The 18,667-nt window shown below is 40.1% G+C and overlaps 2 protein-coding genes across 3 annotated transcripts in view; both read right to left on the reverse strand.

The window, feature by feature from the left end:
* Positions 1 to 17,337, reverse strand: part of LOC101523650 (HLA class I histocompatibility antigen, alpha chain G-like) — a 124,010-nt gene extending 106,673 nt beyond the window's left edge. Inside the window, exon 1 of one of the 2 annotated variants that reach the window (XM_058666707.1) lies at positions 17,299 to 17,337. The gene's annotated coding sequence lies outside the window, so the exon portion shown is untranslated. The remainder of the gene's footprint in view (positions 1 to 17,298) is intronic. The other variant, XM_058666700.1, reaches the window with a different exon arrangement.
* Positions 4,004 to 4,990, reverse strand: LOC101524370 (olfactory receptor 2H2-like). Its single transcript, XM_004598437.2, has one exon. The coding sequence runs from the start codon at positions 4,988 to 4,990 to the stop codon at positions 4,004 to 4,006; it is 987 nt and encodes a 328-aa protein (XP_004598494.2).
* Positions 17,338 to 18,667: the final 1,330 nt, after the last annotated feature.

Consider the following 18,667-nt stretch of genomic DNA (forward strand, 5'->3'; position numbering starts at 1 on the left):
ACCCATTGTTCATTTAATAGCATATTGTTCAGCCTCCAGGAGTTTATGTGTTTCCTGGGACATTTTGAGTTGTTGATTTCCAGTTTTATTCCGTGATGGTCTGAGAAGGTACATGGTATGATTCTGACATTTTTTTAGTTAGTTAAGCTTGCTTTGTGTCCTATTATGTGGTCTATCCTGGAGAAGGTGCCATGCACTGCTGAGAAGAAGGTGTAGTCTGTGGCCTTAGGATGAAATATTCTATAGATGTCTACTAGGTCCAGTTGTTCTATTGTTTGTGTGAGTTCTGTGGCTTCTCTGTTGAGCTTTTGCTGCGTTGATCTATCTATTGGTGTTAGTGGGGTATTCAGATCTCCCAGAATTATCGTATGTTCATCTATGTCTCCCTTTAAGTCCAAAAGTAGTTGTTTCACGTAGCTGGGTACATCCGGGCTAGGAGCATAAATGTTAAGAATTGCGATTGGTTCTTGTTGGATCCTCCCTTTCAAGAAGATGTAGCGCCCTTCCCTGTCCTTTTTGACTTTCGTTACTTTGAAGTCCATATCATCTGAGAATAGGACTGCCACACCAGCCTTTTTTTCTCTTCCATTGGTATGGAATATTTGTTTCCACCCTTTCACTTTTAGTTTCTTGGAGTTTCTTCTGGTTAGATGTGTTTCTTGCAAGCAGCATATAGTTGGGTCCTGATTTTTAACCCAGTCTGCTAATCCCTGCCTTTTGAGTGATGAATTTAAGCCATTTGTGTTGAGGGTTAATATTGAGAAATTATAATTTTGCTGTGACATATGCCTGTGTTTTTGAGGTTGTTGGTAATTGATTGTCATTTCTGTGGATGGACTTTATTGAGATCTCCCAGATTGCCATTCTTGCTTATGGCTTGCTTCCTTTTTCTCTGGGAGTAGCGCATTTCTAAGGAGATTTTATACAGTTGGTTTTGTGTTGGCATATTCTTCTAATTTCTCTTTGCTGTGGAAGTATCTAGTTTCGTTCTTGTATACAAATGAAATCTTTGCTGGGTAGAGTATTCTTGGTTGACAGTTGTTCTCTTTCAGTACTTGAAAGATTTTGTTCCACTCCCTTCTTGCCTGGAGCGTCTGTTCTGAGAAGTCAGCAGTGATTCTGATGGTTCTGCCCCTAAATGTAAGCTTATCTTTGGTTCGTGCTAACCTTAGGATTCTTTCTTTGCATTCATTGGAGGGTAACTTGATTACCATGTGTCTTGGGGAGGATCGTTTTGGGTCAACTCTTTGGGGAGTCCTCTGGCCTTCCTGAATTTGGATTGGGTTCATGTTCCAGGTATTTTGAAAGTTCTGCTGCATAATTTCCTCAAGTACTGGTTGTATGCCTGTCTCTCTTTCCACTCCTTCTGGGAGCCCCATGATTCTGATATTTGACTTCTTGATGTTGTCATTCATCTCCTGGATCGTCTTGGTCGCCTTGTGTAGTTGTGACTCTAGTTGGTTAATAATCTGCCTGCTTTCATTCTGGGAATCTTCCAAGTTGGATATCCTGTCTTCTGCTGCTGTAATTCTGTTGGCTAAGCTCTCAACTTTGTTCTTCAAGTCTAGGATCTCATTTTTGAGTAATTTTGTTTCTGTGATTATGTGGTTTTTGAAGTCTTTGAGCTCGTCCCATCGTTTTTCATTGCCTCTGAAGAGTTTTATAATTATTTTTCTGAACTCCTTATCAGAGACGTCTTCAATTTCTTCATCTGTAATCTCTGCAATTGACCAGGCTTTATGGTAGCTTTTTGGGGTGGCGCTAGCTGTTTCTACTTCACTAATTCTCTTATTGCGTCCCATACTTGTGGCCCAAGGTGTTGCTGGATTCTCACCCTTGACCTCTGTTGCCACCTAGTGGGTGGCCTGAGGTCTTGCTGGCCTAGGTTTTTGTTTTCCTTCTGGACCAGGGAGTTTTTGTTTTTTTGTTTCCCTTCTGGGTTTCAGGTTTCAGCGCCTCAGGTTTCAGCGCCTAGGCACCCGGGTCTCGTCTCTTGGGTTTGTTTTTTTTTTTGCTTTTTTTGTCTGAGGCATGGGATCTGGCAGACCCCACTCCACCGCTTCTTTCCCCTTGACTGGGTTGGCCCAGAATTTAGATTAGCTGTGATCCTGGGGATTTCACCCTCGCTGCCACAGCTGCCGGCTACTGCACTTCAGAGTCCTAGCGCCCTTCCGATACTGTAGCGTTTCGTTATGGGGGAATGTGTGTTAGTTAGCCATCCCTTTCTTCGCCTGGGTCCCACCAAGGTTATTAATATCGCCACCAGTGCTAGAGGTTCCAGCACTCCTGCAGTTTCTAGCCGCCACTGGAGGGGCTTTGTGCAATGATTTCCTAAAGTTGCCTGTATATCCTCTGGTTAAAATTCCTGCCTGCCTTTCCCCTGCTGGGTTCTTAACTCACCCTTTTCGAGCCAACAAGCCATGCCGCTGAGCCGAGCCGCCGAGCGCTGCCTTGGTTTTTTTGTTGTTATTTTTGGTTGATTCTCCAGATTGCGTGGATCTTGTTGATTCCGCAGTGTCCTGGGAGGTTCGCACACCTGCTTATACTATTTTTAACTATACTTGCTCCTTCTTCTGGCATTTTTTGGCCCTCTCTCTCTGCCTTCCCCTTTACATCAACCCTCCATGGTCAGCCATTTTTTTCTCTCAGTTGACAAAAATTTTATAAATTATAGTACAGAACCTGATGTTTTGAAATATATATATACATTACTGAAATGCTACAAAAGCTAACTTAAGCACTGAATTATGAATTAGCTCATTAGTTTTTAAATGAAATGAGACTGTTTCAAATCTACTCTTCACAATTTTCCAGTATACAATACATAACTATTAACAGACAGGAAATGGTCAGCAGGGGATGCATTTATACCTCACTGGGTGGGACACAAAGATTAGTTACTCTTCACTGGGGTATTGGAGATTTCTCTGCACATCCCTCCTAAAACTATTCACCTAAACTGGTAACACATTTCTTGTTAGAGTTATAAGCCAGTCTAGACTACCCCCCAAAAAAAAGCCAGGTTCAGCAAAATCATGCTTCAATGCTATAAACTGCTAAATACTAAAATTAAAATAGACATGAGACAGCTGCATAGTAATCTATAGCCATTTTAAGGTGTATAGAACCCGGTTGTATATAAACTAATAATTTAATAATTGAAATATCAATAAAGAAGTCATAGGATGTGGTTCAGAACTTGAATTCTTCTTTTTTTTCTCTTTTAACATATTGGTTACTCAATACCATGTCAACTAATTCCATAACATTATAAATTGTTACTGATGTAATGTCGAGGCTTTTAATTGATCGGGATGATACTCTGTCAGCTCTACCTTCAGACCAGAGATGGTCTCCTCAAGAAACCATTTAACTTATCTGGACAATAAGATGCTGGACTTTATGCTTGGTAGATGCTTGCAATGAAAGAATCTCAACTGAATTTGAACTGTGGTAATGCAATAAGGTGGAAGAATCCACCATGGGGGAGGTGTTGGGGAGGGGTGGGGAGAATCCCAGTGCCTATAAAACTGTGTCACACAATGCAATGTAATCAATAAAAAATAGCCACAAAAAAAAAACTTTTGTCCCCATGTTGTACATTAAATCTCTTGAAGTTATTTCTCCTGACTAAATTTTTTTTATTCATTAATTACATTGTATTATGTGTCACAGCTTCATAGGTACTGGGATTCGCCCCACCCCTCCCCAAACCCTCCCACCATGGTGGATTCCTCCACCTTGTTGCATAACCACAGTTCAAGTTCAGTTGAGATTCCCTCATTGCAAGCATAACCAAACATAGAGTCTCCTGACTAAATTTTATATATCATTTATTCCCCCACTTCAACTGTATTCTGTGTTCTCTACATAATAATTATTACATGTATTAATCTCCATATCATACTCTTCTTAAATCAGCAGCATAGGAATAGGGATTCACCAACAATTTAGCAATGAAATTGAAATTGCAACTTAAGTAACATCTTTTCTTCCTCCCAATTTATCTTTGAAATGTAAATTTCCAGCATCTGTGGTCTGTTTTTTCTCTATTCTTCGAATTCCATATCCTTCTCCCTAATCTCATCAATGCCCCTTTTACCTCCTTGTTCCTCAGAGTGTATATGAGAGGATTAAGTGTTGGGGTCACTACAGTGTAGAAAAGAGTAAGAAACTTGTTCTGTTCATGAGCATAATGATTCTTGGGTTGGAGGTAGACACCTGTGACAGTGCCATAGAAAAGAGAAACCACAAGAAGGTGAGAAGTGCAAGTGCCAAACGCTTTCTTCTGCCCTGAAGCTGATTTTATCCTCAGCACAGCCTTAGTGATAGCAGCATAAGAGGACAGGATAATGATCAGGGGCACCACCAGCAGAACAATGCTAGCTATGGACATCTGGATTTCATTGTAGGTCGTGTTTGTACTGGAGAGCTGAATAAGTGCTGGGACTTCACACACAATATCATCAACCATGTGGTGGGAGCAGAAAGGCAACTGGAGTATAGCAGGGGCCTGGATGAGAGATGGAACCAAGCCAGTCCCCCATGCCAAGAGGGCCAGCTGCAGACAAACTCTTGGGTACATGATGGTGGTATACTGCAGTGGGCGACACACTGCTACATAGCGGTCCACAGCCATGATGACAAGAAGGATGCATTCAGTGCCCCCAAGCCACATGAAGACGTAGAGTTGAATGGCACAGCCTATGTAACTGATAACTTTCTCTGGACCCCAGAAATTTATCAACATTTGTGGAACACAGCTGCCGGTGAAACAGAGCTCCAGCAAAGACAGATTGGAAAGGAAGAAATACATAGGAATGTGGAGTTTGGGATCTGTCAGGAAGACAAGGAGTATAACTATATTGCAAATAATAGTCAAGCAGTAAAAAACCAAAATAATCCAAAAGAGTATCATCTCCAAATATGGCTTGTCAGAGAAGCCCAAGAGAATGAAATCACTGTGGTTGTCATTGCAAATCGCAGTCATAGCTTCTGAAACAATTACCTCTTGAGGGAATGGTTCAAAATTAATTACTTAGAGGCCTGTGATGGTTCCTGTAGAGACAAAAATACAACTTGTTTAACTCAAAGTTATGGGATTATTACCTGCTGTATTTTGGGGATGAAAGATAACATTTAGTGGAAATTTCTCCATGCTTTCACATGTAATCCCTTTAAAAACATATAATTTCTCCCCACCTATATTAAAATTTACGTTTAGTCTTTGATATCTTTTACTCATTCTTTCTTTTCTTGCTATCATTTTCTCAAACTTTGTATCTATATTTTATATTATGCAAAATATACACTAAGCATCTGTTGAGTAAATTAACTTTGCTAAACAATAGGTGATACATTGCATCTTTGCTCTCAAAGATTGCAAATTTGTCTTTTATTTCATAGTACTACCCAATGCATATTATCTCTCTTCTATTCATTTTATCTTTTGTTTCTGTATGTCTTTGTATGTCAATGTGTAAGCATTTTTTCTCTCATGCTTCACCCCTCAACCCTTCTCCCTTTTATTCTCATCAATCTTTCTCCCTCTCATATTCTCCATATGTTCTTTTCATTTTCTTGATTTCCGAGCTTAATTCTCTCTCAGTGACATTTACACTGTTTGGTTGAACAATGGCCCTCCTGGCATGGGGGGACCAGCTTGGTTGCATCTCTCATCCAGGCCCTCGCTATACTCTAGTTACCCTTCTGCTCCCACCACATGGTTGATGACATTGTGATTGTTGATAACGTTGTGACTGTACAATGTACTTAATTCACTCCTCTTAATAAATTTTTCATTTGCAAAAGAGGGAAAGAACATACTTGTTGGGGAAATGTAAAAATTTAAGAAAACTACTAGAAAGAGTTTCTGGCACACTGTGAATATTTAATGATTGTTAACATGAATTTAACAATTTTCAAGTAATAATTCCAAATATAAGACGTTGGATTTTTGGAGAGAATATGATGGATAACAATAGGAAAAAATAATGTTCTATTTTTATGCTATCATCTTTGAAAACTAACCTGAGAAGAAATTGTGTACATTGCCCTGCTTTTATAAATTGTGCATATTTATATATGCATATGTAATACATATATATACACACACACACATGCCCTACAGGTATGTCTGTATTTATCAACCTAATGAGGAATTTCACTTGGTCATTAACTTGAGTATTTCACATTTCTAATTTTTAGAGAATTCTGATTTGTATTTAATAACATTCTAATTTCATACATTAGTATGGCATATTTTTTTAAATGTTAACAAAGTACCATACCTGTAGGCAACTACCTAGGTTAGCTTGTATATATGGAAGTTTTACACTCTTGGGAGAAAAGCAGGCAGTATCTGGGAGGCATTCTGGGCCTGGTTAAAGCCAAATTTGTGTTAACTATACCAGTGTGCCAGCGAATTGCCTATTTTTTTCTTCTTCTTTTTTTTAAATGTAAGTGGGGAAGGCAGGTAACTCATGAACAGGACGCCTACACCATGGTACCCAGGTGCCAAGGGGCTACAGATTGTCTAGGGAAGGAGCTTAGAGATGTATTGCAATGGAGCACCTGAGGGCATGTTTGACAGGGAAAGAATAACTGCTGGGGTCTTCCATTGACCAGGCCATTGCACTCACAGGGAGATGAGGGAGGTGAGAGGGAGTGGTTTAGAGGAAGGAAATCAGAGTACCCATTGACATATATGTGAGCCATATCTGGGTGTAGGCAGGGCAGGGGCAGTCCACAGCACTTACTGGAATGAGTGAGAGCCAGGCAGAGTGAGGCCAGTTCACATGAGGTTAGAGATGAGCTAGGCTGAGCCAGACTGATGTGCTTGCTGGGGTGCATGAGAGCCAGAATCTGTGCAGGCCAGCTGGGCAAAGCTGCAACACCAAGTGACCAATACCAGGACAAAGTGCAAGTCATGTCAGACTAGACTGCAGTACCCGCTGGTAGGTACAAAATCTGGGACTGGAAATAAGCAGGGGAATTATAGACACTCCCCTATTAGGCTGTACCTATTCCTGCTAAGCACAAGAATCAGGGCTAGCAGCAGGCCAGATTGACAAGATGGTAGTACCTGTTGGCATAGATGGCAGACAGGTCTGGTGGCGGGTCAGGCTGAGTAAAGTCGCAACATCCACAGGTGTACACAAGAACTAGATGGGATACATGCTGGGCCAGGCTAGCCCACAGCATGGGGCTCAGGGAAGGCCTAGCTGGGGGTTTGGGGTCACCCCAGCTAGGTCCTGTCACCCACTGTCAGGTGTGAGAACCAGGTCTGTGGTGGGCTAGCTAGGCTTGACAGAGGCAGTTAATGGTTTGCATGGGATATGGGGTTAGGCATAACTAACCAGGCAGCTGCATCCACCAATATGTACTTTGGCTAGTGCAAGTGACAGACTGAGCCTGACCCTGCACTGACTAGCACATGTAAGAGTCAACTCTGAGGTCACTCCAGCTGAAAATTCTTGGGAGCTCGCAACCAGACATCAAGATTCAGACACAAAACACAGGAAACATCACAGAACGTATAATCCAACCTTGGAGTGCATGTATCAGGACTGAGCCTTCTCAGTTGCTGCCGCCTGTGCAGTGGGCAGCATTCCTAAATGCAAACAGGAGACAGGATGGCCAGCTCATTTAGCCATCAGGGGACAGCAACTGCCTCATTAGAGGATGGAAAGCAGAATAGGCTGGACAACTCTTCTGGACAAACTTTGCAGCAAGTTCCTGGGTCTGTGGATGCACCAAGGTGGATTCTGTCAACCAGTAGACCTGGGAAAGATTTTCTAAACACTGAAACAGCAAATCCACCAATTTTTCAGAACTTTCGAAAACACTCAAGTAACATCCTTGGAAACTCAGCCCAGCATCAAGGTCTTTAAAACGTCATCAAATGATTGTCCCGCATCCCTGGGTGCTGATGTTGTTTGACAGAAAGGAGTGACCCTCCTGCACTTCCCCTGGATACATAGGAGGAAAAAAAACTGAAACATTTGTCCCACCCATCTTCCTCCATGCCTGAAACTTCCCACCCTCATCAGAGGTCCATTTGGGCATGCATTCCTCTCAATAATACAAAGTATATTAAAAACAAAATGAAGTTTTAAAATGCTAAAAACATAATGAAGAGGGACCAGCACAATGGTTCAATTGACTAACCCTTCAGCGTCAAGCTCTGGCATCAGATATGGGGGGTGGTTTGTGTCACAGCTGTTCTACTTCCCATCCAGCTCCTTGCTTGTGGCCTGGGAAATCAGCGGAGGATGGTCCAAAGCCTTGGGACCCTGCACCCACGTGGGAGACCCAGAAGAGATCCTGGATCCTGGCTTTGGATCAGCTCACTTCCGGCCCTTGCAGCCACTTGAGGAGTTAACCAGTGGACAGATCAATTTCCCTGTCTCTCCTTCTGTCTGTAAATCTGCCTTTCCAATAAAAACAAATAGATCATTTTTTAAAAAATAATAATAATAAAGTTTTCCAGAGAACCAATTTATCCAATGTTTTGTGATTGTGATGTTTTCCATTTGAAACATCACTTAAATGCTGACCTATAAAATAACAGATAATAGAGAAAAAGGATAATTGTGATATGTAGATTAAGCATATTGAAATTCAGGTTTATAGATTCTAGACTCTGTTATACCATTCATTAGAAAGCTGACTTTGACTTAGAACAATTAGGCCAAATAAACTTCAAACTTTATCAATTCTAATAAGGTAATCATTCTGTCAGCTTTACATGTTGTTCTCATAAACCCTGAAATTACAAATTGATTAGAGGAGTTATTCTTTTACTTACCTTTCTGGTGACTCAAAAAGAAGAGGAAAAGTTTTACACTTATTATGTAACATATTTTTGCAATATTAACAAATAGTAGTGTGGTGACTTCACCTTCCCAATTTTTCTATTAGTCCTTTTTCTAAGCTCTACAGTCTCGTTTTCCTGTTTTTTCCTACCCTATCATTTTTCTTATCAGATAACCCAACAAATCCTGTCAGTTTTCAGAGTTTGCATAGCACTTTGTATAATCCCAAGTATTTCACTTGCAATAAATTTTTGGCCAAAGGGGTTGAACAGAACTTACTGGTTGAACATCCTGTTAGTGACTTAAAATGGATTTTACAAATCTATGACCTTTGGTGAGTATTTCACAGCATCTTCTTCCAAAAAGTTAAACTTGAACCCACCTGTTTTCTTCCAAATCAATGTTTGCTAAAAGCCTTTCAGTTGTGCCAGTGCTGAAATAAAACCTTTCCTTCTCTAAAATATTTTCCAGTCTACCAAGTATTAAGGTACTAAAATAAATGATCAAAACTCTGATGATGGCATTCCAGATCCTAGTTCCAATATTTTACTTGCAGTCTATCTCTTTTCTACAAATCATTCCAGAAACCTGGGCTTCCCAGAACGTGCCTACTGTCAATGAACAGAGGACATGTGAGCTGGAGAACCCTAAACGAGGCTGGCAACAACAAACTGCAATGTTATTCAGCTTACTAAATTAATTACTTTATTTAAACCTTGAACTGTTGTTCATATTTAAAAAAATCATTTTCACATGTCTTAATAGTAACTGTGGTACATTTCTAATAAACTTTAAATAACACTAAGAATGGCAGAGAAAATGTATTGGGGAAAGCCCAAGTTTAGAAATTAAGCTAAATACAGTAAAATTATTTTGAAAGTCCATTGTGTTCAATGAGCCACTTACTACATCATTCTCTTAAAGTAAAATGACATGGCCTGATATTTACAATCCATACTACATCGAAACAAATTATTAATCAAAACTTAATGTACTTGAGCATTAATGATATATCATGTTTTTACATAAATATGAGCTTTTGCTTTTTGCAAAACTTGCTAGAGATTATGTTCTAAAATGACATCCTAAAATATTCCAGTTCTGGTGTCTTTTCTCTCCAATACAGCCTTATGAATCTAACATAAGTAAAATTTAGCTTTATCCACACACTGGACACAGATACATCCTTATGCTTGAAGGCTATTAACCTATCTGTCAGAATGTTTAAACATTAATATTTCTCTCTCTGCTGAGATATACTGATCACGCATGGCTCGAAGTTTACCATATTTTATATTTCCTTCAAATAGTTCCTTAACATCAATACATTCTACAAAATCTCTATGTTCTGTGTGTCTATTTTCTGATTAGATATTTTCTATAGAACTTTCACAAATCAGGAATAACATGTTAGCCTTTTGGCTGTAAATGTGATTCTGATATCGCAGACAAGGAACATTCAATGTTTTAAACACTCTCACTCTAGTTGATTTTTACCTCCAGCAGCAAGATGCCTCTTACATCACCATTGATTTTCATTCACTTGGACTTCTGGCTTATATTTTCTGCCTATTCAAATTGTTCTTCCCTTTCTGGCTTTATTTTTTCTATGGTAAAGCCTGCATCTTTCTATCTGTCTAAATTTACATACCTACATAGCCATCCACCTGCCTCATCTCTCTCAATCTATTTTTCTCTCTTAATCATTAGAGATGTGCTGTTTCTCTGAACCAGTTATTTCCACAGAGGTCTTCAGGTTGAGGATAGAGACTTAGACTAGCTTCCTTTCACTAGGTATAATTGCAAGAAATCTGTATTTCTGTTGAGAAATGCCTTCTGCCTGAGAATAGCAATGACTCTAAGGAGTTTCCCTTAGCTCACATTTCCTCAGAACACTATATGGAGGAGTTCAGGATGACAGCCAGTATGTCCTGATTCCTGTGGTTGCAAATGTAGAAGACATCATTTCCACCTCACCTTTTAAAGAATGCATCTGGTGCCAGTGTGTCATGCTCAGTTTTGATTCTACCAGCATGGCAATGCAGAGCTCATGTAAGCTCAGACTCATTTTACATATATAATCTGCCTCAGGTCCATGGCAAGCACTTTTCATCTCTGCCCAAAGACCTTGTCTGACACTGTGGGAGCATAGTTGGCACATGCACAAGTGTTTCCCAGAAGGACAACAGATTTAATGGCCCTTGGGAAACTCAAAAAAAATGGAGGATGTTAGCCAGGGTGGATGAATACTCTAGCTGCTCATCTTCAGATGAAAATATTCTATATGCTATTCAGGAGGTCCTGAGAGAACTGAGTTCCTATTACACATAACTCTGATAAATACATTCACACATTGTCCTTTGTATACTCTTCCTGAAATCACCTTCCCAAATAGATTTTTTTTTTTTATACATGATGCCTTGTCTCCAGCTCTGATTTTAGGGTTCTAAGATTAACAGAGGTGGTTCTAGAAGTGGCCCTAGAAATCAGATCCTTGGGAAAATATACAGAAAAAAAGCCACTCACCATTTAGATTGCAACAGACCTCTCAATATTGAGACTAAATAGGACAGTAGCTATCTTCTTAAAATTGCCAACATCACTAATATTAATATTGTTGCCCCTGTTGTGGGTTGAGGCGATGAAGTTTAGGCAGAAGGAGTTATGAAATGTTTGGAGGAAGTGATAATTAGATTGTTTTTGAGTTGGCTGGACCTTGCTAATTATTTTGAAATTTTGAGAAAATACTAGCATATTCAAATTAGCCAATTAGCAAACATAGGATGGTGGTTCACAAAATGCTTGTAAGCTGCCAATTGGAATACCAGCATCCTTACTGGAGTGCCAGTTTTAGTCCCAGCTACTTTAATTTCAGTTCATCTCCCCGTTACTGCACCTGGAAAAGCAAAGGAAGATGTACCAAATACTGGGTTCCAGAACACATTTGGGAGCTCTGGATGAAGGTCATGGCTCCTGTTTTGATCAGATCAGCCCTGCCTCTCGTGGCCATTCTCTCTCTCTCTCTCTCTCTCCTTCTGTATTTTCAAGTGAAATAATTACATACATAAATACTTTTTTAAGTGACAAAGATTTCTGGGTCCCCCAGTCAGAGTTTCTGATTGCATACGTGCCAGGTGATGACAGTGAGGCAACACCAGGAAAGCAATTCTCTCAGAACCACTCACAGGGAATTATGTGAAAGCAAGAAAATTCATGTAAGATTTAAGCACCTTGTAAGATTTATCTATTTTTATTGGAAAAGCAAATATACAGAGAGAAGGAGAGATAAAGAGAAAGATCTTCTATCTGCTGATTCACTCCCCAAGTGGCTAAGCCAATCACAAGCCAGGAGGCAGGAGCTTCTTCTATGTCTTCTGGTGCAGGGTCCCAAAGATTTGGGCCATCCTACTGCTTTCTCAGGCCACAGAGAGGGAGCTGGACAGGAAGTAGATCAGCCAGGACATGAAATGGTGCCCATATGGGATCCCAGGCAAGTGCAAAGTGAGGACTTTACCCACCAGGCCCTTTATGCAGGATATAAAGATACTCTCATTCTCTGTATCTATAGATACATCTGTAAAAAATCAGACTTAAGACTACAATGTAATAACTAACCCTAACCCTAACCCTAAGAACTAAAGAGCACCAAAGATAATATGCACAAAACTAATAAGCCTTGTTGCAACAGCCAGGGAACTGACAGGGAAAAAATCAGACACTGAGACTTCCGAGTACGGGTAGTGTACAGTTGGGCCATAGATAAATGGATTTCCAGATTTCCCTGAGACTGCAGCAGAAGCAGAAATGTTCCCACATCCCTCTCTTTGCTGAAAATGATGCAAGGCATTCAATTAAAACAACTTTTTGCAAAGAATATATACCTCAAAAGCTTTCACTGGTTCATCCAATACCACCAAAACAAGTAGCTTTTTCTAAAATCTGCAGGACTAGAGAAATACACTATCTGAAACTTCTCTTAAGCAGAAGAAAATATGTAAAGCTATATATGAAAAATTTTTAATAATGAGAATATTATCCCATCACTTAGGAATTAAATTTATGGAAATGAATGCTAGATTCAGTTATAACGCAAGAGTGTTCTGAGGTGGCAGACACCATCACATGACAAAAAGGACTAAGTATGTATTTGTGTTTGTGGTATCTTATTAAGTCACCAGAATTTAATTACTCCATTGAGTTCTAATACATCCTAACAAAAAGCAATTATAGCAGGTAGAAGTTGTGTTGAGAACTGTTGTGATAGTATATTTATTAATGCTAGAAACCAAAAAACAAGATTTAGAAAAATAGTTTAAAATTTAACATCTCATCATAACAAGTGCTTTCAAGTAATATGGCAAATTATGAATTATCTCCATATAATACAGATTATATATGAAATGCTCAAGTTAGCAACATATTTAATGGGAGAAGATTGAAAGCTTTTCTGGTAAAATCTGGGGAAAAAACAAAAATAACTATTTTCATCACTTTGTCAAATAGTACTGGAGGGACTGGCACAATGACTGAATGGCTAAATTTTCTTTTCTTTTTTTTTTTTTTTTTTTAGTTTAAAAGTAAGATTTATTAGAAAAGCTAAGAAAGGAGATTCCCACCCTAGTGGCAGGAGGGGGTTCTGAGATAGAGAAGACCCATGCATGGGGGGTGTTGGGACCCTTTAAAGCTTTAGTTCAAAGAGGGGGTTTTCCAAGGACAAAGGAATTTCCTGGTCTCCAGGTATCTGCCTTTGGGACAAAAAGACCAGAGAGGTGCTAGACAGGACATTCCAGGCCTTAGGCATCTGAATATTACTTCCTCCTGCCCTCCTTTCAATGATAAGGAGATAGGCTGAGACCCTCCCACACAATGGCCAGAGGTAATGGCTGATGCTCCAGGTGGGAAATTGTCCCTTGGAAGAGCCGTGCTCTGGTGAATCTAAAACATGGCAGGGAAATTCCCTTTTATATTTGGGAAGAAAAATGACTTGGGGACCCAGAATACCCTAACTGCCTACCACCCAGTCCAACTCCTCTCACATTCCGCCCCCCAGAACAAGTGACCTTAACTGCTGTTAAGGGGGACAGGGACGTCGTTCGTTCTTAACTGCTTCCTGCTGACAGAGGACATAGTTCAAAGACAGCAGTTGGGTACTCCTCTGGGGGCTGGTCTAAGGGTCCCCGGTAGTAAGTTGTAGAAGTCACCAGAGACGCCTGGAATGCTTCTGCCCCTCGTTGGATTCTGTAGGTGAAGTCTTTTTAAACAGCAGCCTGAGTCCCTGGGTAGGTCCACAGGTGTAGCTCTTATCGGTGGCAAATTCAGGAATGTCCTCCGCCGGCTGGTCTGCTGGAGGTTCAGAGTTCCAGGCCTTGACTCTGGTGTGATGAATCCAGGCCTCATGGGCTGAGACCTTTACAGCGGAAGGGGTGAACAAAATTACAGTGAAGGGGCCTTCCCAGGACTCAGAGAGAGAAGGAGAGTTAGTAGGGAAGGTCTTCATTAATACTAGGTCTCCCGGGTTAAATTTAGGAATTCCTATGGTCCTAGGTAATTTCTCAGGCAGTTGCTGAAGAGTTTGCTGAAATTTAGCCAACTGAAGCATTTCCTTGCAGGACTGAGAAAGCCACCGAAGTAGTTAGGATTCTTCTCTCAGAGATCATTCCAAGATTTGGACTCCCAAAGAGCATACAGAGCGATAATGGACCTTCATTTAAGGCAGCTGTTATGCAGGGAGTGTCCAAGGCTTTGGGCATACAATACAATCTCCATTGTGCGTGGCGTCCCCAATCTTCAGGCAAAGTAGAAAAGACAAATGATATCCTTAAGCGCCACCTGAAGAAGTTATCTCAGGAGACTCATCTCCCGTGGGTAAATCTACTACCTGTGGCTTTAATACGCATCAGAAACACACCCATAAAGCTAGGCCTAAGCTCCTTTGAGAAGTTATATGGGAGACCTTTCCTCACTAATGATCTAGTGGCAGACCAGGAGACATTGGATCTTACAATGGCTAAATTTTCACCTTATACATGCCAGGATCCCAAATGAGCACCAGTTTGTGACCTGGCTGCTCCAATTCCCAACTAGATTCCATATTTGTATCCTGGGCCATAGAGGATAGCTAGGGAAAGCAATCGAAGATGGGCCAAAGCCTTGGGAGCCTGCACCTATGTTGAGAGGCCTGGAAGAAACTCCTGGTTTTTGGCTTCAGATTGGCTCAACTCTGGCTGTTGCAGCCACTTGGGGAGTAAACCAACAAATGGAAGATCTTTCTGTTTGTATTCCTTTCTCTCTGTAAATCTGCCTTTCCAACAAAAATAAATATCTGAAAAAAATATTACTGGAAATCCTAGCCAGAAAAAAAAACAAACAATAAATGTAAATAAAAGATGCAAATATGATGTAAAATGCCCTCTATTTGCTTGAGGATATGGTTGAATACATAGAAAACCCTATAAGTGCCACCTAAAAATTATTAGAACTAGTGACCAGAGGTAATAAACTTAACAAGAGTTGGTAGTGTCTGTTTACACTAAAATCGAGCTACTTTTTTTTTAAAAGATTTATTCATTTTTTTATTACAGCTAGATATACACAGAGGAGGAGAGACAGAGAGGAAGATCCTCCGTCCGATGCTTCACTCCCCAAGTGAGCCACAAGGGGCTGATGCGCGCCGATCTGAAGCCGGGAACCCGGAACCTCCTCTGGGTCTCCCACGCGGGTGCAGTGTCCCAATGCATTGGGTCGTCTTCCACTGCTTTCCCAGGCCACAAGCAGGGAGCTGGATAGGAAGCAGAGCTGCTGGGACCAGAACCGGCGCCCATATGGGATCCCTGGGCGTTCAAGGATAGGACCTCAGCCGTTAGGCCATGCCGCTGGGCCCAAAATCGAGCTACTTTTAAAATAAATTAAGAAGAGATCAGCTGTGGTTTAGCAGATAAAGTTGCCTACTGCAATGCTAGCATTCAATATGGACACCTTTTTTTGTTTATATCAGAAAGACATAAGGAACCCAAGCAACTCAAGACCTAGTGAACAAATAACCCAATTTCAAAAAGAGTAAAGGATTTAACTAAACTCTTCTGAAATGAAGGCACACAAATAGCTTAGAGGTGTGGGATAAAATGTCTCATCAACACTAACCACTAGGTATATGTAACTTTAAAAAGCTATACCCATCAGAATCATCTAACACAGAATATACACACATATAAAAGCACCTCAAAAATTATGGAAAACAGAATTAAAAGATATTTGTTTTGGAACAAAGTTATTTTGAAATCAATGCATAGTTTTTCCTTGTATGTTGTTTCAGTAACTTTTTCAGTGACGCCTTGTCTGATTTATGACTTCTGCTCTCGGTGCTTCTTTTCCTGCCTCACATAAATTACTTTTCTATTATAATCCAAGACCAATTATACTTATTAGTGGTATTGTATTGTGTTTATACCAATGCCTTTTGAGACACTAATCCCATTTCAAATGAGCAATCTAGAAAATTCAAATATGAATTCAAATGGTCAACAGATGCATGAAAAGTGATCGACATCACTAATCATTTCTGCCTACTATCAAGACAATAAAAGAATACAAGTACATGAAGGCTTTAAAGAAAAGAGAATCCTTGCATATTTTTGGTGAAAATCTAAGCTAGTACAGCCACTACTGAAAACAGTGCAGAAATTCCTCCAAAATTTCAAGTAGAGCTACCATATAATCTAGCATTCTCATTTCTAGGTGTGTCCAAAGAAACAAAAATCAACATACCAGAGTATCTGCATGTCTCATTCATTGCGGCAATATTCACAACAGCAACATATGGAATCAACCTAAGTATCCACCAACAGACGAATTAGTAAAAACAAAAATGTGCTGTATGCACACAATAGAATATTATTAGCTTTTTAAAACTAAGGAAATCCTGGCACTTAGGATGACATGGTTTAATCTGGATGATACTATGTTAAGTAAAATAAGTCAAGCACACACGAGTAAATATTGCATGATCTGACTCATATGTAAAAATGTATAAAATTAATCCTGTAGAAAGAAATGTTATAGGCTGTGAGCAAGATCACACCAGACATGTCTAAGGTTTATTAAGGAGTCTTTATTAACCAAGCTTGGTGATAATAAAGCATACTAGAAATAGCAGATCACAAGTCCATATGGAAATCCAACCAACCATATTCCAACCAAACATAATCCAAAGGTCATTACCCTTAAGTCCATCCATTAAGCTGAAGACCTATGTCCCAGCTTCCCCAACAATATAAGTTATCCTAAGAGACATACAACGAATAACCTGGACACACTTCCAAAGCTGCAGAAATTCACCTTTCCCTGGCTTCTCTGCCCACATTCCACTACTGCTAGGCCTCACCTCTCCTGGAACTCCTGACAGCACACAAACCAGAAACAACATTATTATATCCATTATTATATCCATCTAAGCAGTACACAGGGACCATGCTCAGGGGATTACCTGTCCTGGGTCAGCCAGGAGTCGAGGTGCCAGAGTAACAGAAGTACCTGACCAGAAAGAGAGTGAGAGCCCCTGCTTCATGGGCATTTTAAAGGGACTTGTGAGGGGAGTGGTTACAAAACAATGCAATACCGTCCCCTCTCAGTTGATAGGTGACTCACAGGTGGGCAGAAGCAAATACCTCAGTGTTGTGGGTTAGTTGATTAGTGCTCCTTGGGATGGGCAGGAACAGGAACTGGGCTTGTGCCTGAAAACACCTAGACTAATTGGACTCATTTGTATCCAATGTCCTGGCTAAATTAGGATGTGGGGCGAAGAGTATACAAGGAGAGCTGAAGGGGCAATAAAGCGAGACTTCAAGACTTCGCAGACTTCTACCATCACTGGCTACATTCCATAACAGAAATAATATAATGGTGATCCCTAGAAGCTAGGCAAATGAGGATAAGTGAGATGGATGTCAAGGAGCTGTTAGTCAAAGGACGCAAAAATTTTTGGAAAGATTTATTTTATTTTTATTATAAAGTCAGATACACAGAGAGGAGGAGAGATAGAGAGGAAGATCTTCCATCCGATGATTCACTCCCCAAGTGAGCCGCAATGGCCGGTCCAAAGCCAGGAACCAGGAACTTCCTCCAGGTCTCTTACACAGGTGCAGGGTCCCAAGGCTTTGAGCCGTCCTTGACTGCTTTCCCAGGCCACAAGCAGGGAGCTGGATGGGAAGTGGAGCTGCCGGGATTAGAACCGGCATCCATATGGGATCCCGGGGCATTCAAGGCGAGGATTTCAGCCGCTAGGTCACGACGCAGGGCCCAAAGGTGCCCAAAATTGCACTTGGATAGGAGGAAAAAGTTGAAAGCATCTGTTTGTATAGCATAATTACCTCAGTTAATCATGATATACTCGTGTTTTTGAAATGTACTTAGAGTGGATTTAAATATTTACATCAAAAAATATTAACTATGTGAGTTAATTCATGTGTTGTCTAGCTAGATTCAGCTATTGCACAATGTACATTTACTTTCCAGTATTACGTTGAACGCAATAAGTAGTTTTCCTTGTCAATTTTAAAATGCATAAAACTGATTTGAAAAATACACTATTAAATCAAATATAGAAAACATTTTACTCTGTATTACATATAGTATAAAATGACAAATTAGAACATTTATTTAGTAAGCAAAAATTGACAAGGTATATATAAACTATTAATCACAAAAGATCTTTATATAGTTATAAAAACCACACTTAGAAAATGTTCTCTCATTAAATTGTTACTCTCTATGCAGAAGTTTATAATTTTTGAGAATATATAATATAAAAAGAAAAATAAATACATTTAAAATGCCAGCATGTAGTTCTTTTGAGT

Source organism: Ochotona princeps, chromosome 1 (assembly GCF_030435755.1).
Source record: "Ochotona princeps isolate mOchPri1 chromosome 1, mOchPri1.hap1, whole genome shotgun sequence".
Classification (NCBI taxonomy): domain Eukaryota; kingdom Metazoa; phylum Chordata; class Mammalia; order Lagomorpha; family Ochotonidae; genus Ochotona; species Ochotona princeps.

What these genes read in the sequence shown, in the direction of transcription:
- LOC101524370 (XM_004598437.2), bottom strand. Translation starts at nt 4,990, where the DNA reads ATGACTGCGATTTGCAATGACAACCACAGTGATTTCATTCTCTTGGGC.